This window comes from Lemur catta, chromosome 2 (genome assembly GCF_020740605.2).
Source record: "Lemur catta isolate mLemCat1 chromosome 2, mLemCat1.pri, whole genome shotgun sequence".
NCBI classification, from domain to species: domain Eukaryota; kingdom Metazoa; phylum Chordata; class Mammalia; order Primates; family Lemuridae; genus Lemur; species Lemur catta.
In genome coordinates, this window is record NC_059129.1 from 125029869 (window position 1) to 125053190 (window position 23322).

General features: G+C 36.5%; 1 protein-coding gene and 1 long non-coding RNA gene across 2 annotated transcripts in view; one reads left to right on the top strand and one right to left on the bottom strand.

Moving 5' to 3' along the window:
* LOC123633315 overlaps positions 1 to 6724 on the bottom strand; it is a 22032-nt gene extending 15308 nt beyond the window's left edge. Inside the window, exons 1-3 of the long non-coding RNA XR_006733572.1 lie at positions 6586 to 6724; positions 4957 to 5034; positions 2448 to 2664 (exon numbers count right to left, since the gene is read on the bottom strand). This is a non-coding gene — a long non-coding RNA (uncharacterized LOC123633315). The remainder of the gene's footprint in view (positions 1 to 2447; positions 2665 to 4956; positions 5035 to 6585) is intronic.
* Positions 6547 to 23322, top strand: CCDC28A (coiled-coil domain containing 28A). The gene is made up of 6 exons (XM_045544456.1): positions 6547 to 6939; positions 8802 to 9001; positions 12008 to 12171; positions 16123 to 16277; positions 18853 to 18875; positions 22747 to 23322. The coding sequence occupies exons 1-6, from the start codon at positions 6709 to 6711 to the stop codon at positions 22799 to 22801; spliced, it is 828 nt and encodes a 275-aa protein (XP_045400412.1). The 5' UTR covers positions 6547 to 6708; the 3' UTR covers positions 22802 to 23322.

Below are 23322 nucleotides of genomic sequence, written 5' to 3' on the forward strand. Positions count from 1 at the left end.
GATTGTAGGGTAGAAGGTGGTTTGTAATTTTCCCATTCACCCTGGACTCTAAACTCCTAACACAGTTCAGTTTATGGACTACTTTATTGTTACACACATTTTGTCTTTGTTCTCCACCAAATCTCCCAAAGATGTGGAACACAACCCCTTTCCTTTGGTTTCCATGATTCATTCTTGGAAAGTTCTGACATGCAGAATATTTATCTTGATGTTTGGGAATATGGAGGACGTATTTGTGTGTGTTGGTGTGTGCGTGTGTGCATTTACAGCAACACTAACAATTACAAATTGAATAACAGACTTCCTTACCCTTTGTAAAGTCCTCCTCCTTCCCACCATTTCAATGGGCCTTTCTCCCTCTGTCCCCTTTTCTTGGCTGTCTCTTAGCAACAATTCCCAACACCCATACTCTACCCCAGTGAATAATTCTTCCCACTGGATTGTACAGAGCAATTCAACTTTCTCAGTCTCACAGGCTCAAACTCAGCCTCCTGCCCACCTGTGTATATCCAACTTTCACTGTTTATTAGGACAATATAATGGCTCATCTACCTAGAGTCTCATCCCTGTTCTTGCCCCTATATTTAAGATTTCCCTACTGACAGGAATTATGCCAATTCCTTAAAAGAAAGAGTAGTAGCAGTTTGGGTTTTAAATAACATTTTAAAATTTCCTTGTTACATAGTTATATAAACAAAGTGTGATGGAAGCCCTTCCCTTGCTTTCCTTCCTCCCTTCCTCTCTCCCTCCCTTCCTCCCCCTTTCTCTGCTACATTGGAAATTATCCCTACAGGTATTTCTTAGAAGTCTCGTGACACTCCATGCTAATACTACTGAAGTTGGACTAAAATTCAAGAAAGGGAAAGAAATCTGAAGGAAGGGTTGTACTACAGTGTAGCCAATCTGCTGACTCATGCATGGTACACTTTGTTTTCTGGTTAAGTCTATAACACAAGCCTTCTTCTAAAGCTGGAGTGTTGCTATGACAAGAACTTGGAGAGAGGACATTGGGAGGATGAATCATTCTTACATCTTCCTGACAACCATTCCCTAATCCTGTTAACTACTCTTGGCCTTGAAAGGAGTTATGAAATTAAAATTGGATTAAAAATGAGATTTGTAGAATCAGAAACCGAAACTATCCCAAATATTAAGTTTAAAATTTTTTTGTTTGTTTATATCCCTCCAATCAAGTAAGTTTTTTGTTTAAGAGCCAATCAGTCAACAATTTCCTTAAGCTTTAGAATTGCTTTCTGCATCACACACACCTCTTGGCAGAAAGGCTGGTGTAGCAAAACATGAATTGCTCTGCCAAGAAAAAAAGAGCAGTTAGTTGCCTGGGCAGTAGTGATGCTATATGATTGGCATTATGACTATGCCTACTTGGGTTTAAAGAGGGATTGCTTGAATCATTTTAGTTTCAGAAATAAAATTAGGGAACTTCATTTGTTCATCATACATTTTATCAAGCAACTATTTTATGCCATGTTCTATGCAATGTGCTAAAGATACAAAATCAGGCAACATAGTGAGATCCTGTCTCTAAAGAAACGAAAACAATTAGCTGGGCGTGGTGGTGTGTGCCCGTAGTCCCAGCTACTCAGGAGGCTGAGGTGGGAGGATCCCTTGAGCCCAGGAGTTCCAGGCTGTAGTAAGTTATGACAGTGCCACTGTACTCCAGCCTGGGTGACAGAGAGAGACCCTGTCTCTAAAAAGAAAAGAAAAAAAAAATCAAATAAAACATATTTGCACTTAAGGAACTTATAGCCTAATGAGGAAGGCTAGTTTATACAAAAACCATATATGTAAGAATGTTATAAATATCTGTCTTTATAACTTTTCAGGTCTGTTCTTTACCCCTTGTTTGTTTTTCCAAAGCAATTAGCAGTAAAATACTTAAAATGATAGGGGCCTTTGTGTTTATCTTTGGACCTCTCACTAATGCTTTAGATGAATTCTTATAGTAGACAAGAAATAGGGTTTCTCCCGACTCCTGGTCTGTGCACTTTCCATGACACCACACCACGCTTTACAAACGGTGGCTCATGGCTCTTCACTCAGGGGTTCTTCCTTTCAGTATTAGCAGTTTCCAACAGTTCCCAAATGACTCGCTCATCTTTTCAACAATGGTAGAGTTCTCTAGAGGTCCTCAGTGCTGGATAGTTCAGATTCAATCTCTTGGTACCATTTTTAGAGGGTGTCTCAAAGCAGAAATCTTACCAAGCTTTATAATGGTAGCCACAGAAATAACATATCCTTTCAAGTCTCAGCTGTGAAGCAAGCCCATATAACACTACATTGTAGCCTATTCATCTTAACTGGCCTCCCTGTTTCCATTCTTCTACAGAATTATCTTTAAAAAGTGTAACTCAGACCATGCCATGCTTTAAAACCCCCCAATGCTTATTGTTGCATTTAGGTTGAAAGAAAAGAAAAAGATTTCTTACCTTGATTTAAAACCCTTCCTGATCTGATCCCCTGCCGACCTTGGGGACTTCATCTCATACCACCTCTAGTTGCCTCCTGCACTCCAGGTTACTGGCATTCTTTCAGTTCCATGATCATGCAAAGTTCCTTTCTGCTTTATGGCTTTTTAAAGTAGCTGTCTCCTGAGCCAGGCATGCAAAGAAGCATTGAGCAGTGACCTATCTTGGCCAAGGCATTCTGGTATGGGAGGAAAAAGAAGTGGAGGCACACTTAGCAAGTGATGGATAGGCTTCCAAGAGCAAACAAACAAAACCAAAAAAATCCCCTCTTTCCTGTAAGAACCACAAGCGACAAGGGGATTACCATTTTTATGGCACTAAAGTAGATTATATACTTGCTTTGAGTTGAGATCCCCTTTAGAGTGTAAACTTCTCAAGGAAAAAGACAATGCATGTTTGTGGTTCAACAAATGAGGATGGGCGGGGCACGGTGGCTCACCCCTGTAATCCTAGCACTCTGGGAGGCCAAGGTGGGAGGATCACTCGAGGTCAGGAGTCCGAGACCAGCCTGAGCAAGAGTGAGACCCCCATCTCTATTAAAAATAGAAAAATTAGGTGGGCATGGTGGCACATGCTTGTAGTCCCAGCTACTTGGGAGGCTGAGGCAGGAGGATCACTTGAGCTCAGGAGTTCAAGGTTGCTATGAGCTAGACTGACACCATGGCACTCTAGCCTGGGCAACAGAGTGAGACACTGTCTCAAAAAAAAAAAAAAAGAAAGAAAAGAAAAGAAAACAAATGAGTATGCACAACAGTGGCTTTCGAACCCACTTATACCTGAGGATCTTACAGAAAGGGAGATTCCTGATTCAAAGAATATGTGAAAAAATTCTTGATACTTATGATGCTCATGGAAATTTGAACACTGACTGGATATTTAATAATATTAAGCAATTATTGCTGTTTTAGGAATAATTAAGGCATTGTGGTGAAGTTTCTAAAAGTTTTTATCATTTAGAGATCAATCTTAAAATATTAGGGATGAAATGATATCTGGGATATACTTCAATATAATATTGGAGAGGGGGAAATGTAGGGAAGGGGTATTTTTTACAGGTTTCATCTGAGTACATACCTATCAGACAAATATTAGAGGTTATCACATCATCTAACTACATTCAGCTTTGCAAGATTAGAAATCAGTTTTCTGAACAAAATATGATATTATTGCATTGTATATATGATATACAAAGGCAATGACAGCTTCTGTGTGATTTACTTCAAGCAGCACTTGGGTGTGTTTATGTGTGTGCATATGAATCCACCTGCGATCATATCAAAAATCATATAAAATATGAATTTGATTATAATCTTCTTCTGAAACCTCCATTTCTTTTCATTATTTCCATAGCACCCTAAAAATACACAGGTGGCAGGACTGGTACACTAAAGCTAAATAGCACATGTACAGAAATAAAACAGAACAAAAATTCCTTTCCTCAATACTGTGTGTGGAAACTAAAAAAGAAAAAAAAATTCCTTCCACATAAGGTCAGAGTCAACATCATTGGCATCAAGTAGAATTGACAACATTGGCCAGAAGTCAATAGCTGAATGACGGGGGTTCATTATACTCTTCTGTCTTCTTTGGTATATGTTTAGAATTTTCCATAAGAAAAATATTTTATAAAAATAGAGATTCCTGTGTCCCCAGCAGATTTTGGGTCAGTGGGTCTAGAACCTATAAATCTGTTAGGTTTGCATCACTACCACTACTAGGAGATTTGTCAACAGTACTCCTTATTGCCTACCTATGTACTAGTGCTGGGCGGTGGGGGAGGGTCTCGTTAGTCAAAGCTTTCATCTTCTAAATATCATCTTTAGGGAGAAAGTATCTGATTAGAGTAATTTACAAAAGGTGTGTATTTAACAGTTAATCCAAAGGAGAGATGTATGCATTTTAAAGGAAAATCTAGTAAATCTGAAAGAACAAAATTTCTTTCAGGAAGGAACTCTAGATTTCAGATTAAAGAAATCACACTTAAAATTGTACCTCTATCTCACATCAATTTGTCCCTAGGTCAGTACAATCCAGCCACAGTAACCCCTTGCTTCCTAAACATTCCAAGCTCATTTGTGCCTAATGACCGGCATTTTAACCATATGTTTTGTTCAGGGACACTCTTTTCCCAGATCATTCCATGGCTGGCTCATGTACTTCATTCACATCTCAACCTCAAAGTTGCCTTTTCAGGAAGGCCCTCCCTGACACTCCTCCTTCAGTACCCCACCCCTTATAATAACTCCCTTTAACCTTAAGCTGTTATTTCAGGGCACTTTTCACTAAATGAAAAACTGTCTTATTTGCATACTAATTTATTGTTATTCTCCTTTATCAGGAATATAAGATGTCTGACTGCAGGGTTCTTGTCCTTTTTGTTCACAGATACATCCTGACCTTCTATGACAAGGTCTGGCCCAAACAGGGACTTAAATAAGTATTCAAAACTCTGAATACCAGAAATACGTACATTTAGAAGGGTACCTTCCTGTGTCCCCACATTATATCACAGGATGCAAACTCAAATGCCACAGAGCTCGGATGGGTGCTAAAGGCAAAGAAAAACTAGTTATCACTTGAAATGATCTAAAGGAGGCAGCTGCTCTTCAGCTTGAACCACTGTTGCCAGGCTATAATGCACATCTTGTAGGGTCAGATCTTCCCATTTATTCATGAGATGTCAAAGATTCATTTTTTTATATCTTCAATTTTAACTGTTAGCAACCAATCTGAAAAAAAATAGCATGTCAATCACCAGTTTGCAAGCTCATACAAGTAAGACAATTAGATATTAGTTAAAAGGAGACACTGAGAAAAGATATTGAGATTATACCATACAGTATTGTTTGTAATGGTGAAAAATGGGAAATAACCTAAATATCCATCACTATGGGAATTTCCAAATTTGTGACAAACGTATTTGATAGAGTATTATATAGCTAAAACAAATGAAGTCTAGCCATATGTATCAATGTGGATAGATCTCAAAGACATAGAACAGGGTGAAAAAATCAAGTTGCAGATCAATGCATCAAATATTCATGTAAAACTTCAGAAGTCCGAAGCCATTCTACATACTGTTTATAAATACATAGTATAGAAACCTAGCTTGGGAAGATATATATCAAATTCATGATCCTAGTTGCCTCTAAGAAAGGAGGTGGTAGAGCGGGAATGGAAATAAGGAGCACCTGCCTTATCTGTTTTCTTTCTTTTCCTTATCTCTATTTCTTTCATTTACAAATATGAAGTGACAAAACGTAACAACTGTTTATTCCGGATAGTTGGTACATAACCGTTTGCTCTGTGCTTTTCTTTACAAAACATTTCAGAATTTTTCAAAAATGGAGGGTGGTAGAAGAACATGGGAATACTTGAAGCCAGAAGACTTTGCTCATCTGTGTTCATCTTTGCTCGTCTGTGTTCGTCTTTGCTCTGCCTCTCTGGCAGTCTCTAGATACAGTTTCCTCATTAGCAAATGCGGGAGGAGTACGTGGTGGCCCTCCAGTCCCTTTAATCTAACAGCCTATGAATCTGAAACCTTCCCACTCCCAACCTCCACACCAGGAGGGCTACCCAGACCAGGGAATGAAACATGGATTTCTTCCCTCACTGAAGACAAATCCTCTCTCTCAACTTGTAATTCCTTCTCCAGAGGCTGTAAGTGTAGTGGATGGAGAACTGTCTTTGGCGACAGACACCTGGATTCATCAGCCTTTCTGAGCCTTAGATTCCTCGTTTCTAAAACGGGGATTATAACACCCACCTCATAGAATTGTACGGAGGTTTAAGGATAATGTATGTCTAGTGCCTGAAAAGTTGCTACTAATAGTAGGAGAATCTCATTTACGGGCTCCTCAGCATCAGGGTCGCTGAAGAGAATCACGCTTTTCACTCTACCTTGTAAGCCAAAATTGGTTTAGCTAACAAAAGTCCGGGCAGCGAATCGGAAACAATCAAGGACAGTTGCTATAGCGACAATCTGGTTCCGCCTCCGGGTTTGCTCGAATAGCATGCTGGGAATTGTGGTGCGTGGGATCTGACAATAACCGAGGGGCGGGGCAGCTTCCGGAAAGGGTACTAGATTTCCCGTTCCTACCTGCACCACGACCCCTTATTGCGCCCTGCTTCTGAGTCATAGAGCCTAAAATGAAACACTCAGCCACAGGTCTTCCTTTCAACGCCCGCCGGAGTTACACATGAGGGCAGGACAGGGGAAGCAATGAAGTACCGAGGCCGGAGACGAGCGACACTGGAGAAGCAGGAAGAGGCGGGGCTCCCGCCAGGGCACGGAGGCTCCGCCTCCTTGCGTCATTTCCGTAAACAAAGGCTGCTGCGGAGGCGCGGGTCTCAGGATGTGATGCGAGCTTTAGCTGCAGCTGAGGTAGTAGTTTCAGAGACTCCTGGACCTTTGCAGGTTGAGGAAGGGGGCCCCGATCCCCTTCTTCTTCAGGTATGTATTGGAAGCAAAGGAACCCCTTTCCCACCACCTACTTTGGTCACTGCTGGGTATTGGGCGGTGAAAGGTCATCGCTTTGGCAGATTGGGGAAGGGAGATGAGGTGATATCAAGAGGGACCGGCCCCTGGTTATGCTTGGAGGCAGGACCTGGCACTCAAAACTTGTGTGAGTCAGTAACTATGAGCAATTTTCTTACGCCTTCTCTGAAATACCCCTTGCTGCTTGGTATACAAGAAAGATTTCTGCTCTTGTGACAGATGTCACCTTCCCAAACCGGAAAAGTCTCCAGCCCTGCCCCTCAGAATATCGTAGATTTATTTGCATTACTTTACTTCCTAGACTTGTTTTTTCTTCCTTTTCTTGTATCGCCAAATGTGTATTAGCATCTTTTAAATTTGAAGACCAGTGTGTTTATGTGTATTATAAATTTATATAGATCGTTGCCTTTTCAGAGAACTGATATCCTATCATCTCTATTCGTTGGCCTTTTAAAGTTCCATTTAATTTGTGCTGCATGTTGAAACAACTCTCAGTTGACTGCTTTGTTACTAAATATGCTTCTTAAAGGAAAAATCGTTGGCCAAGGTTTAAGTGAATTTACAGTTGGTATCTAGGATTAGAGACTGGGCATTAGAGCCTTTCTTAGAAAGCTTTTTCTTGTTTGGAGGTATCATAGCTCCAGTTGTGATCGTCTAGGGTCATCTTGAACCAATTTGAGCTCAGTGGTTTAAATTCCAGTGCTAGTGGCACTGAGTCCAGACAATAGCAAAAAATCTATTTTCATTAAAATTCTCAAATAATTATTTTCAAAGTGACGGCAAGGAGTTTGAATTTTTTTGAATAGCCATGGCATGATTAAATTCAATACCAGAAGTATAAAAAAGGCTTAATGTTTCCAAGGCAGTTTACAGTCTGTTGAGGTAAATAGCTGTATAAATTTGTTATCTTATGATACATCAAACAATGGAATTAAGAAATATTTAACACTATGCACAAATAAAAAAGAAATATAGAAAGATATTTTTAGATAGATAGGTATTAGGAAAATAATGCTGGTTAATACATAAAATAAGGGGAAAGTATAGGGATAAATAGAAGGCCTTACACCTATTCCACATGGAAGGGCCATTTGTAACTTCACAGTGTTAACTTTTTTGATACGGGCAAAACCAAACATACATCGTAAAGATTCATGTTTCCTTGTACATGGGTAGAAAAATATATTCAAAATAGACAAGGAACACATTTGATTTTATAGAGCTTGTCACTTGGTCATGGAACTAGAATCAGTATTAGACCTAGCCAGAAACTGAGTTTCTGCTTGGTAGTTGAAGTAAGGCTTCCAGTTGCTGTTTAGAATACTGTCGATAATTATATATCTGTTTGAATCTAGTTGGTTCTTCCTGAGAATACATTTTGGAATGTATTCCACCTAAGACCTAAAGTCCACCTGAAGCTTGAGTCAGGCTGGAAATATTACATGGATGATTTGTTTATTGTTTATGTATTGTTCCCCTTGTGTCATATAGGCTTCTCGAGGGCAAGGAGTTTGTTTTGTTCAGTGTGGTCTGCGCAATACCCACAGTATTGCCTAGCTTGTGGGAAAGAGCACATAAATTTTTATAGGATGAATGAATAAAGAAAATGGTAAAAAAAAAATTGTCTACCAGACAGTTTCCTAAGTGCTTCTGTAAACATAATAAAGTGGATTAAACTTAAGAAATCGATATTCTCACTTTCTCTTATGACCTCTGAAATTCTTGATCCTCTTTCAACCTGTGAAATGGGTCTTTGAATCTCTTTCATTTTTGCATATTACAGCATACATATGTGATTGCCATATTTCCTAATTTAGGTCTTAAGAAGCTGGCCTTGGTGCAAAAAGGATCTCAAAACAATGGAAGAGCGCAAAGTGAAGAGGAGGAGTCCTAAGTCTTTTAGTGCCCACTGTACTCAGGTTGTTAATGCCAAAAAAAATGCCATTCCAGTTAGTAAAAGCACAGGGTTTTCAAATCCTGTATCACAGTCAACGTCACAGCGACCAAAGTTAAAAAGGTGAATTATTTTCTTTCACATTTTCACAGTAAAATACTATTAAAGTAAATCCTGAATCAACTTCATCTTATAACATTTTTGTTATACTTTGACTTTTATAATAATTGAGCAGCCATTATATGTGATTTAGATAAAAACATTTATGAAAGTTACAGTGTATAGAGATTAGAAAATATGACATGAATTGTTGATTTGAAGATCCTTACTTTGTCTTATAGTAAAATACACAGAACAAGAAAACTTACAGACAATGTTGATGAGCTAGCCAGATATGGGAAAAGTGATAAAAAGTCAGACAGTCTTTTCTTGTTTTACTATGATGAGTGTTTGGGCCTTGGTAGTTTTTATTATTATTATTATTATTTTTTAATATATATAATTTTAGACATGGGATCTCACTATGTTGCCCAGGCTGCCCTCAAACTCCTAGGCTTAAGCAATACCCCCACCTCAGCCTCCTGAGTGGCAGAGACAACAGGCATGCTCAACCATGCCCAGCTTGTAGTTTTTATTTTTAAAAGAGTGATGTCATTGTTTTGTAGAAATCATTTGTATTTATTGTAAAGAATTGTAAGAAATTCAAAACACTAAAATTCCATCACCTAGAAATAATCATTATTAATATTTGAAGACAGATAAACATAATTTGTTTTCAGGATACTTAAAGGAAACAAGTGACAAGTTTAAGTGTGTTATATATTAATATTACTGTTGCTTATATGAGAGTATTCTGTAGTATTAGATATTTAGAAGGGAAGATTAAAGCTTTAGAGAAAAAAGCATTGTATAATCTCAGTCTTCTTTCCAATTATTAAATAAATTTACTGACATGCAAGCTCACCATGGAGAATCAGTTAGGGAAGTGCTGTAGCACTCTTTAGTCATTGGATTTACAGAAAAGAAAAAACAAGATTGGTGCCTCGATGATCTCTCTTTGAGGAAATAAAAGGGACATAGCCAAAGACATGAGAACATTTGGAAAAAGTATTCCAATAAGTATTAAACGATAAACAGCAAGTGTTATGAGGGTTTACTTTGAATAAATTATTATAATGAGAAGGAGTTTTCCTCTTGGAGGAGTTTAATTTAGAGCCAGATCTTGACGAAGGTTATGGTTGGTAGAAAAAGAAAGCCAAGAGATTTAAAGATAATTACACCTTTCTCTAAATTTTTAATAGTAGTTTATTTGTATCATTGTCATTGCCATTTTTTTACCTGGTAATTTTATTTCTATACCCTTTTCTAGATGTAAGCTTCCTGATTCTGGGTCTCTCTCTCTCTTTCTCTCTCTGTGTGTATGTGTGTGTATATATACATATATATGTGTGTATATATATGTGTGTGTGTATATATATCCTATTTATCTTATCCTTATTGTGGTAAGTAGGTTCTGGGGAAGATGTCTTCATTCCAATATTATGTAAAAATTAATTGAGTACTGAATATACTTACATGTGAGCATCTATAGTATGCATTGGGTTATAAAGATAACATACAACTCTTCCTTCCTTTTTCCTGTTTAACCCCCACTTGTTTGTCCGTCTTTTTCTTCCTTCCTTCCTTACTGCCTTCCTTCCTTCCTTCTTTCACTCCCTCTCCTTCCCTCCCCCTCTCACTTTCTTTCCTTTCCTTACCTTTTTTTCTTTTCCTCCTTCCCTCCCCTCCCCTTCCCCTGCCTTCCCTTTCTTTTCGGAGAGACAGGGTCTTGCTATTGCCCAGCCTGGTCTCAAAACTCCTGGCTTGAAGTGATCCTCCCTCCTCAGCCTCCCAAAGTGCTAGGATTACAGGCATGAGCTACTGCACCCGGCCCCCACTTGTTCTTTAAGCCTTCATTCGCTTATCACCATTAGGAAGCCTTTTCTGGCTGACCCTAGGCTGGGTGAACTGCTCTTTCTCTTTGTTCCTATGTCACAGTGTGCATAGCATCATCACTGAAGTATTTGAGAGCCTTTTATATGCTAGACATGTATAATAAGAACTAATTTACTCTAGGGGTTCCAAAAAGGCTTTCCTGAGGAAATTTAAACTGAGGCTTGAAGGATGTGTGGGAGGTAGCCTGGCAAAGATGGCAGTAAGTGGAAGAGTGCTAATGTAGGCAGAGGATGAGCATGTAAGAAGATAACAGAATAGATTTCTAGGAAGCTAAAGAGATTCAGAATGGCTAGAACATAGACAAGGGAGAATAGGGTTTCTTAAGGATGTTAGACTTTATCCAGCAGATCATCCAAAGCTACTGAAAGGTTTAAATTAAGTAAATTATACGATCTGATTTTACTTTTTAGAAATGGACTTGACTGCCCTGTGAGGAGAGAAGGGGGATCACAGACCACACACATAGGCAGGGAGACTGGTTGGGAAGCTATTTGGTCAAGAGATAAGATAGTGGCAGTGGAGGAGAGAACTAGAGAGATTAGATATTTTATGGGTATAATCAATAGGACTTCATGACTGCATGTGGGGGCCTTAGGAAGTTGGAGGAGTCAGGGATAACAGGTTTTTAGCTCTCCATTATATGGTAATTGTGAATTTCAGTGTCTTCCTTTCTCTTTAGTACTCTTGCCATAATGTTGGCTGTAGAGTAGGAAACCCGTAACCACTTGCTGAACTACTGGTAGTTCTTGGAACAAATAGGATGAAGTTTAGAAGGGAGAAGTGTAATATTTTTTACTGAGAAATGAAATGTTAACCATAGGATAGTAAAAAGACTTAGCAGTTCTCTTTTAAGTTTTTTGCAATCCAAAGAATTAGCACATTATATAAATGTATTAATCACACTTTTTATATGCCTTAGTAGTTACATTTTATACATTTGTTTGAGATTTTTCACAACCTGTTCTTTCTTTTGGTTTCTGGCTTGATGCTACTGGTTGTATTTAGTTTTGACTTTATTCTGGTTTCTTTTTTTTTTAAGGAAAATTCCACTTAATCCAGTAAAAAATTAAGCAGAAGTTTAATTTAGAACAGCCTAAAAAGATATAATTAAAGTTAATTGTGTCATCTTTGCAGAGTGACAAAAGAAAAGACCAAACCACAGGGCGGAGAAGGAAAAGGTGCTCAGTCAACTCCAATACAGCATTCCTTCCTCACTGACGTCTCAGATGTTCAGGAGATGGAGAGAGGGCTTCTAAGTCTTTTGAATGATTTCCATTCTGGAAAACTTCAAGCATTTGGTGAGCGAGACATGTTTCTCTACTATTTTTTTCTCTAAGATATTAGCATCCTATTTTCTGTATTTATTTTGCACCTCTATTATTCTGTATTTCTTCCTTTTTAAAGTGTCATTTTTTGTTTTATAAAAAAAAAGAGCCCATAAGCATAAAATGCAGTTATCCTAGATTTTATTTGTCATGGAATATAATTTTCATTCTAAAACTTCTGGGAAAAATTTTTCTTAAAAAGGGAGGGTTAGTTGAAATGTTAAAGTAGGATTGCTATCATATTAAATAGAATAAGTATCTTGAAAGTATAACAAATGAAAGGGACATTCTTTGTCAGTTGAAATATTTTAGACTTCGTGTCTTAGTTTAGGAAAGTATCAAGATCACTTCCCCTTACACTTTTAAGCTTAAACTTGTTTTTTGCCCGGGATTCCTGATTTAAAGTCAAGAATTAAAAGAATATGGTTTTCTTGTTCTTCCATGAAGATATAAGCATAGTTAACTGATTATCCTAATAGAAATTCTCAATAGTTATTTTTGATATTGAGTTCATGATGGATATTGTCAGAGTTGTCATGTACAGTCTGCAACTTACTTTATAAGTTTTTTCTAATGATAAAATTATTTCCAAGTATTTTTAAAACAATTTAAAAATTACTGAATATGCACACATCAAATCTTATACAAATGCACAAATGTCATCAATGTACATATTGATTTTTTAAGTATTGTCTTTCCCTTCCCTATGTTTTTGTTGCTTGGCTTCCATATTCTTTTCCTGTTACTTCCCCTACCTAACCCTCTGTGCCATCCACCTCCCCTCATCCCAACCACTTAACCATGTTAACAATCAGGCATATATCTTCTCATATTTTTCTCCAGATTATAATATAACTATATATGTGTGTGTGTGTATATATAATAATATATACACACACACACATGTGTGTATATATAATAATATATATACACACATACGCACACACATAAAGACACAGACTTTTGTTTTCATTGTTTCACATAAATGGTATCTTATACATACTTTTCTGTGTCTTGCTTTCCTCCTTTAAACAGTATCTGATGGAAATCTAAGTCATTTAGTATAGTTCTAATTCATTCTTTTTTAATGGCTACATAATATTCCAAGTTGTGAATATACTTTACTTTATTCAGCCATTTCCATATTGAAGGGCATTACTTTCTTTCCAGTTTTGAGCCACTAAACGCAATGGTGTAGTACTGCGGTCTGCAAGCCCCCCTGGCTGTGGACCAGACCGATATGGTTTGTGGCCTATTAGCAACTGGGTGGCCCAGCAGGAGGTAAGCAGCAAGGCTAGGGAGTGAAGCTTCATCTGTATTTACAGCTTCTCCCCATTGCTGTCATCACCGCCTGAGCTCCGGCTTCCTGTCAGATTAGTGGCAGCATTAGACTCCCATAGGAGTGCAAATCCTACTGTAAACTGCACATGCGAGGGACCTCGGTTGTGCTCCTTATGAGAATCTAATGCCTGATGATCTGAGGTGGAGGTGAGATGGTGATGCACTGGGGAGCAGCTGCAAATAAAGATTATCATTAAAGGTGTGGCTGTAAATAAATGTAATGTGCTTTGAATCATCCCAAACTATCCCCTGGGCCCCTTTCTCCCTGGGTCCATGGAAAAATTATCTTCCATGAAACCAGTCCCTAGTGCCAAAAAGGTTGGGGACCACTGGTGTAGTAAACATCTTTTTACTCATACTGTTATGCTGGTGCTTTTATTTCTTTGGGATGGATTCTCATGAGTGGGATTGCTGGGTCAAATCATATATGTAAATCTAATTTTAGCAGAAGTATCCATATTGCTTTCCAAAAAAATTACTGCCCTTCTATGTTCCATTAGCAATTTATTAAAGAACACTTTTCCCTAAATTCTCACCAATAGTAGGTATTATCAGTCTTTTATTTTTTGCCAGTCTGTTGGTATAAAGTGAGATTTCTTTTATTACTATTAAGTTTGAATATCCATGTGTGTTTGGTAAGCAGTTGGATTGTTCCTTTCAAGATCGTTACCCAGTTTTCTATTTGGCTATATATCCTTCTGTTGTTAATTGTCAATCGCTAAGAGTCCTTCGTATGTTTTAGATACTAACCCTCTGATCTCTATTATTCATTTATTTATTTATACTAAATTTATTATCTATGGACTTTGTTTATGGTATATTTAACCTTGTAAAAGTTTGTATACTGAAATATGTCCGTCTTTTATAGTTTCTGGGTTTCCAGTTTTGGTTATACTGTTATTTGAAAAGAAGACATTAAAAGCACATTGTTTAAGTAGGCCCCTACCTCCTTGCTTTAGCCCATCCCAGTAAAGTGGTCTGTTCAGAATACTTTCGCTTCCCCCTCTCCTCCCCTCTTCTCTCCTGCCCTTGAGATGAAATCTCCGAACCACTTTTTCTTCTTTGCTTTCTCCCAGCACCCTCCCTGTCCCTACTCTATGGTAACTTTGTATTTTTGGATTGAAGTCTTAGCTAGGTCTGTTACTTGACTGATTGCTCTCTATAAGTGTTGCCGGTGAGAATTCCATTGCCAGTCACATTCTTTCCTACTAGGTCATTTATTTATTTATTTATTTATTTATTTATTTTATCTTGAAGCTTAAAAAAAAAATTTGTTTTTCTTTTTTCTTTAGAGGTTAGGCGTTTACCAGGAGCATATGCTTAGGACTGCGTTCTCGTCAGTCCTGCTTGGGAATCATATCTGCTGACTCATCTTTCCTCTCATGGAATGTATTTTCTACTGTTTATTATTTCTCCTCCATCTATTCTTTTTTTATCCTCTAGAGCTTCTGTTGTTCTCATGTTAAATCACCTATATTTGTCCTCTTACGTCTTCACTTGTGATTTCTGCCTGTTTTCATTTTTACTGTATCTCTCTCTGTCCCTGTGCACATGCACACACATACACACACCTCGAGGTATTTCTGTTTCTTCCACTTGCCCTTCCAGGTTACTAATTGTGGAAAATATCATTAAAATAGAGGAAATGTGATGTATTTTACTATGAAGAAAGGATGATATTGAGAGAGGTTCAGTATTAGTATTGCTTAACATAATGTAGTATAGTCAGTTTATGAAGATGTTATCAAGCTGGCTAGAGGAAACTACTATAATTCACATTAATTCATATTGATTTAAGATATATACTTCAACTTTAGCTGAGGTGTGGTATACTTTTGTAGTACCTTAGGAAAAACAAAGTTTTTTTTTTTAATCATAGTATCAAGGGGTTATAGGGTCTGCACTTAAACTGGATGAAAATATAATATGTCATATATATAAATTAGTTGTTCAGGGCAAGTAATGTCACTTCAGAGGACTCTACTCAATAAATAACATGATACCCCTTAGCAATGAAGTTTTCTTTGCACTACTGTATATACCACCAAAAATATTACATTGTGTTGCTCATGTTTCATAACATTTTCATGCTTCACAAATGTCTTCATTTATATTTCTTAGAGGAAGAATATGTAATTGGTTGGCAAAATGATTCATGGTTGAAGTTCTTATAGAGCCCTTAATTTCATTCAGGTTATTATAAAATGTTGGGTCACTCAGTTCAAGTGCCAGTTTGTCAAATTGGACATGATTAGTTGATGCTATTGTTTCTATGTTTAATATTACTATTGAAGAAAATATGTTTTGTCTACCTAAGGGATGATTTTGCTCTTTTAAAAAAAAAAAATCTTTCCTATGTGATTTTATTAAGTGCCTAAGGTCATTTTTTAGGTTGGTCATTTTGCTTTCCTGATCACAAATTTGATTTGTTATTATACATAGAAAATATAATCATTATCGATCTATTTATAAAAGAAAGAAAACCAATTTCTTTTAGAGCACCTAGAGTTTAAAAGTTTTTCCTCAAGTCTGCTGGTTTGAAATGTCCTAATCTCTTCATTAATGTTCTTGAATGTTCCCCAGGAAATGAATGTTCCATTGAACAGATGGAACATGTTCGGGGAATGCAGGAGAAATTAGCTCGCTTGAATTTGGAGCTCTATGGGGAGTTAGAGGAACTTCCTGAAGATAAAAGAAAAACAGCCAGTGACTCCAATCTGGATAGGCTTCTGTCTGATGTAAGTATAGCTCTTTTTCTTTGTTCTTAAAAAAAATTTTATATTGCAAAAAAAAATTCACCTTTTTAACCATTTTAAAGTATACACTTTGACAATTTTTCATATATTCACAGTGTTGTGCAGACATCACCACTGTCAAATTCTAGAACATTTTTATCACCCCAAAAAGAAACCCATACCTCTCAATTCCCCCTCCCCCGACCCAGCAACCTCTAATCTACTTTCTGCCTTTATGGATTTGCCTATTTTGGACATTTCATATAAATGGAATTATACAATATGTGGCCTAAATGGATTCTTTCACTTAGTTTAGTGTTTTCAAGTTTCATCTACTTTGTAAAAATTACTCTTTTCATAAAGTAATATATTGCAAGGAAATTATAATATTTACATCTAAGTATGTATTCTCAGAATACAGATACTGGCAAATCTAAAAGTGAAATATTTGCTTCTGTACATACATAATAAGATCTTAAGATATAGAAGATAGTAGTCAAAAGACCTTTTCCTGGCATGATTAGTACATTTTGTGTTATTTACTTGGGTGGTGGTTACCTTTTTTAAAATACAGAGCTGTGTTTGGTGTTTATGGTAATTTAGTACATTGCCATGTGTATTTCTTTGCTAGGGCTGCCATAACAAAGTACCACTGATTGGGTCGCTTTAACAACAGAAATTTCTTTTCTCACAATTCTGGAGGCTAAAAGTTGGAGATGAAGGTGTGGGTAGGGCTGGTTTCTTGTGAGGCCTCTCTTGTTAGTTTGTAGGTGGCCATCGTCATGTTCACATGGCATTCTCCCTCTATGCACGCGTGTGTCCAAATTTCCTCTTCTTACAAGGGTACCAGTCACATTGGATCAGGGTCCACCCTAATGACCTCATTTTGACTTAATTACCTCCTTAAAGACCTTATGTCCAAATACACTCACATTCTAAGATAATGGGAGTGAGGATAAAACATAGGAAACAGAGTTCAGCATGTAACACCGTGTATGATTATGACACTAGAAGTGTTCATTAAATTTGCTTCTTTAAATCCTTTTTGGACAAAGAAATAAAATTGAATTCAACACACTTTAGTTTTAGATTCCCTATTCACCAGTGAGAAAAAGGGCTCATTTCTGTTTTTTTTTTTTTTTTCTATCTTTTGAATAAGTTAATGTGAGGGACATTGTATGCCTATCCTTTTAAAATTTCAAACCTATAATATTTTTATTTCAAGTGTCTCATGTTCAGTCTTGTAAGTATTTCCTTTTGCCAGTTCATGTTTTATGTTTTATTCCTCTTAACAAATGTAGGCTTAATTTGCTCTACACTTAGGAGAGTAACTGTGGTATGGTGAAAAGAACACTGAATTTGAAACCAGAAAGCCTTTGTTATAGTCCAGCATTTGCATTTGGGTTAATTGCACTGAGCAATTTAGTTAACATTTCTATAATTCAAATTTTTTTTCTGTGAAACAGGAGTGCTGTGGTCTGAATGCTTTTATCCTCCTAGAAATCATATGTTGAAATCCTAACCTTGAAGGTGATGGTAGTACCTTCTAATCAGGTCAAGAATGGGATTAGGGCCCTTATAAAAGAGGCCTGAGAGAGACCCCTTACCCCTTCCACCATTGAGGACACAGTGAGAAGGTGTCCTTCTATGAACTGGGAAATGGGTCCTCCCTAGACATCAAATCTGTTGGCACCTTAATCTTGGACTTCCCAGCCTCCATAACTGTAAGAAATAAATTTGTGTTCTTTGTGAACCACCAGTTTATGATATTTTGTTATAACAGCCCAAACAGACTAGGAAAAGGGGTGATCAATTCTACTCCATACAGAAAACTGAATGACATGTGAAATTTTTTTTATAATCCATAAAGGTTTTAAAGATTTTGTTCACTAAAATGGCAACTTTTTTCTTTTAAAAACTGTTATTACAGGCTGGACACAGTGGTTCATGCCTGTAATACCAGCATTATGGGAAGCTGAGGCAGGATGATCCCTTGAGGCCAGGAGTTTGAAACCAGCCTGGGCAACATAGTGAGACCCCTGTCCCATCTCTACAAAAATTTTTAAAAAAATTATCTGGGCTTGATGGCATGTGCCTGTGGTCCCAGCTACTCAGGAGAATTAGGCAGGAGGGTTGCTTGAACCCAGGAATTTGAGGTTATAGTGAGTTATGATCGGGCCATTGCACTTCCAGCCTGGGTGATAGAGCGAGACCCTGTCTCTTAAAAAAAAACAAAAAAAAACCAAAAAACAAAAAATTGTTATTGGAGGTAATTGTAATTATAGCATTATAGCATGGCTTTAAGAATACTTACAAAACTCCAGTTTTTATGTTTTTATCATATGATTTCATTCTTTCCTCATATCGTTGTTTCATAAATGTTAAAGCTACTTTATAATTATCTTGCAAAAAGGAATTTCCCAGCCTGGAAATTTTTTGAAAGTTTTTTCTTTAATATTTTTCCTTTTCATTTAAAGAAAACTTATATGAAAAATAATTTATTTTAAAACATGTAGTTAACAACTATTTATATTTATCTTATAAAAATTAAAATTAAATTTGTTTCTTTGTGTTACAGTTAGAAGAATTGAATACTTCCATGTATCCTTTGCCTACTATCAACGGTGAAAAGTTTATAACTTATAATTTCTGGTGAATAGTCCCAATCAAGTTTTAGAAACATGTATCATTTAGATATAGTGAACAAAGACATTTAGCATTATTTACTAAGGCCACCATTCTTCTTTGGTTTCCAAATAGAATTTTCTCATTGTTTGGTATGCTGAAATTTTGTTTCTTTCTGGTTTGTTCTGCTTTGCTTTGTATTGTTTTTGAGTTTTTAAAACAAAGATATTGTTTTTAATGATGAGAATTGAGGACTAAGCTAGTTGCTATATAAATTATTTTGAATCTTAGGATTTTGAGGCTCACTGGCAGTCAGATATCCAGAAACAATATACTATACTTAATATCATCATATAGAATATTTTAAATGCATAAAATTGAAAATTAAACATCATTTAAATGCAGCCTTCAATGGTAGCTTGTGAAATGACATTTTATAATTAAGTGCTTTTAATATATTATAAGATTAGCATAAAGGAAATTACCATGGCACATGTAGAATATTCAGGTTTTTCCATTTCAATTTAGAGTAATTATTTCAGTAATTTTTCAAAATGCACTTTTGAACATAATTATAGGCATAATGGTGAGGTACATAAGAACAATAAGAAATGATTTTGCCTATCAAATAATTTAATTTGAGAGGTAAGACATCCCTTTTAACAAGTTATTGAGATAGAAAGGATACTGGTTATGAAGAGTCTAGAGATTGAATTTTTGATACTTGGCTCCACATTTTGATAATATAATGTTGGGTAAATTGTTTAACATCCCAGAGTGTCCTCTATCATACAGGGTAATTGCTACATGTAATGATGTGAATGTGAAATTTTCCAAACTATTATATATAGACTATATATATAAATTACTATCATTGCTATAACATATGTATACTGTTATTAATTGATGAATTGTGCAGTAATAACAATTAAGAAATAGGGAGATTTCTTAATAACAATTAAGAAATACCTCATACATAAATCCAGTAATAGCAATTAGTAGCTAATCTTTATTAATAGTTACTATTTGCCAAGAATTGTATAAAGGGTTTTACAGGCATTATCTCATTTGATCCTACCCTTCGAAGTAGGTGGTGGTATGCCCCCCATTTTGCAGATGAAGAAAATATTTTGAGAAGCCACATAAACTGGGGAGAGATTAATGTAAGATATTATTATCAAGAAAGACTTAAAGAAGAGGGTCAAATTTGAGTTAAGGGATTTTTCCTAAAAGTAGTTTCTGGTTCTTTGTTCTTTTCATTATATTCCTTTAATCCTTTATATACTATGCTTTATATTCTTTCTATGCTATGACACATAAGGATCTTCTATCCTCTTACCTAAGTTTTGTCAAACATTCAGACTTAATTGTTTCACCACGTTCCATGATTCAGCCTGTGGTGGAATTTATCCACCTCAAACAGAGCAACATAGTACCTTGTATGAAAAAGAGCATAGGCTTTGGAATGCTTAGTTTTAAATCTTGGTAAGCAACTGTGTAACCTTGAACAAAGTCTGGCAAGTCTAGTTTCCTCATCTTTATTAAATGTTATCTCCATACTTAAACTTTACCCTCCTAATTTCCCTCTCTGTCATTATTGCCTCTGTTATTTCAGTCTCCAAGATTATATGCAAATTCCTCCTATGACCGTGACAGACCTCGCTAATCAGTCATTGGCACTTTGTGTCATAGAGGCTGGATATGGACATGAAATCTATTTGCCATCTCTTTATTACAGTTGTCAGGCATCATCAGTTCTGCTTTTATTCTTCCTTCATTCTCTAAATGATAAAACAGGCCCTCATCACTTGATTTCATAACTTTTCAATTTTCTGTTCCAACTCTAGAACTACACTGTTCAATATGGTAGCCACTAGCCACATGGCTATGAGCACATGAAATGTGGCTAATTTGAATTGAAATGTGCTATGAGTGTAATATACACACCTGATTTCAAAGACTTAGCATTAAAAAAATAATATGAAATATCTCAATTTTTATGATGATTACATGTTGAAATGATTTTTTTTAATATATTGGGTTAAATATATATTGTTAAAATTAGTTTCACCTCTTTTTCCTTTTTAATGTGGCTACCAGAAATTTAAAAATTCTGTCTGTGGCTTGCATTATATTTCTGTTAGTATTCCAGACAGTGCTACAAAATTAATCTTCCTAAAACATCACTTTCTTCTTGCCATTCCTATTTCTTACCAATTTTTGGAACCATGTCAAACCATTTAAAGGCTTTCACAACCTATATATCTTGTTATAGTTTTTATTATTTTTCATTCCCACCAGGCTGGTTTTCTGCGTGCCCAAGAACACTTCATGTTCATTTTCACCTTAATGCCTTTGTTCACGTTGTACTTCCTACCTAGAGTTGCTCTGACTTCCCTATTCTCCTTATGAAATTACACTCAAACTGCCACTTCTGTAAAGCTTTCTGTTTGTACCTCAGGCTAGATCTGTTGATTTTTATATGTGTTAAATTTCAGCCTTCCAACTGGATAAGAATGTCTTTGATGGCTCTGCTTATGTCTACATTTTTGCAACCTCTGCCATACATGTATTGCTAGCATTTAGTTGGCTTCAGTGTATTCATATGATTGTTTGAATTGGGTCTTGAAAAGTAGGTAACAGGTGGATAAATATAGGTGGAAGAGGAAAATGAAATACAATGATGATGGGAAAGGAAGAAAATAATATATGTAGGATTTCCATCCTATTTTCAATCATTTTAAGGAATAAATAAGAGGATTATAGAAAAGATTTTAGAACAGTGATGATTTGATTTTACTTTGGGACTTTTACAAAGAATTGTTTTCCCAAAGATTATAAGGTGGTATCTTCTCAAATGATTTTTTTTTAATCCGTGTCTTTTCATATTTGTCTCTGATCAGCTCCTTACCATGAGAGTGATTTATGATGCATTGAAAATAATTCTGTGCTCTCTTGGAACCTGGAACATAGTCTTGATTCAGTGATTTAAAAAAAAGTCTTCAAATTCTAGTAGGCAGTATAATTCAGTACATTTAAAAATTGTCTTCCCACAGCCTAGAGTCTCAAGCAACACAGGAGCTTTCCCTTTAAACATATTTCTTTCTTTCTTTTTTCATACCTCTGTCTCTTGACTCCTGAGTATAATTTTCAGAAGTTTAAAAGAAGTACTCCTGTCTGAGCATGATGGCTTATACCTATAATCCCAGCACTTTGAGAGGCCAAGGTAGAAGGATCGCTTGAAGCCAGGAGTTTGAGAACAGCCTGAGCAACATAGCGAGATCCTGTCTCTACAAAAAATTTAAAAATTAGCCGGTGTGGTGGCACTTGCCTCAGGAGGCTGAGGCAGGAGGATCACTTGAGCCCAGGAGTTTGAGGTTACAGTGAGCTATGGTCCTGCCACTGCACTGTAGCCTGGGGCGACAGAGCAAGACCTTGTCTCAAAAAAAAAAAAGAAAGAAAGAAAGAAAGAAAGAAAGAAAGAGAGAGAGAGAGAGAAAGGAAAGAAGGAAGGAAGGAAGGAAGGAAGGAAGGAAGGAAGGAAAGAGAGAGAGAGAGAGAGAGAAAGAGAGAAAGAAAAAAGAGAGAGAGAGAGAAAGAAAAAGAAAGAAAAGAAAGAAAGAAAGAAAGAAAGAAAGGAAGGAAGGAAGGAAGGAAGGAAGGAAGGAAGGAAGGAAGGAAGGAAGGAAGAAAGAAAGAAAGAAAGAAAGAAAGAAAGAAAGAAAGAAAGAAAGAGAAAAAGAAAGAGAGAGAGAGAGAGAGAGAGAGAGAGAGAAAGAAAGAAAAAGAACGCCTTATGGAATGGGAAACAAATTTTTTTGAAAATTTTCTTAACTGATGAATCCAGACAAAAACTTCATTTGGCAGATGCACAAGATGTTCCAAATACTTCTACTAGCTAAAATGAAATGCAGTTTGCTTTCTTGTGAGTTGAAGAGAAGCAGCAGTCTTTACTTTTCCAGCCAAATCCAGTAGCAGAATCATCCACAATAAGGAATTAAAGTAATTAAAATGCAACTGCAATGATTGTTTTCACATCCTGCTTTTAGTAAATTTGACTCACTGTAATTCACCATAACTGCAGGCCTGGGTCTTGTTGAGGCTTAATCAGGAAATGTGGGGCAGAGGTTGTGCTGCTATGCTTTATATTTTGTTGCCTTATGGGGTTATACTTGAAATGCATTGTGCTAATAATTAATGTTCCTGACAGGGCTGAAGGATTCATCCTTCCTGAGCTCACCACATTTATTCCAGTGTTGATCATAAGTTGGTGACGCACAGGCTCTTTGTGGCAGTCCAGCTTCAGTTTACGTTAGACAATCGGTACACATGCTGCTATGCTTTCCAATGGCCAGTGATAACAAAAGGTTAAATATGTATTTGTGAGATTTGCTATTTTTAATAAAGTGATTGTTTTAAATTA

Coding starts and splice junctions, on each gene's coding strand:
- CCDC28A (XM_045544456.1), top strand. CDS start 6,709: ATGAAGTACCGAGGCCGGAGACGAGCGACACTGGAGAAGCAGGAAGAG. Junction 16,278..18,852: donor TGGATAGGCTTCTGTCTGAT/GTAAGTATAGCT, acceptor TTTGTGTTACAG/TTAGAAGAATTGAATACTTC. Junction 18,876..22,746: donor GAAGAATTGAATACTTCCAT/GTATCCTTTGCC, acceptor TGATGAATCCAG/ACAAAAACTTCATTTGGCAG.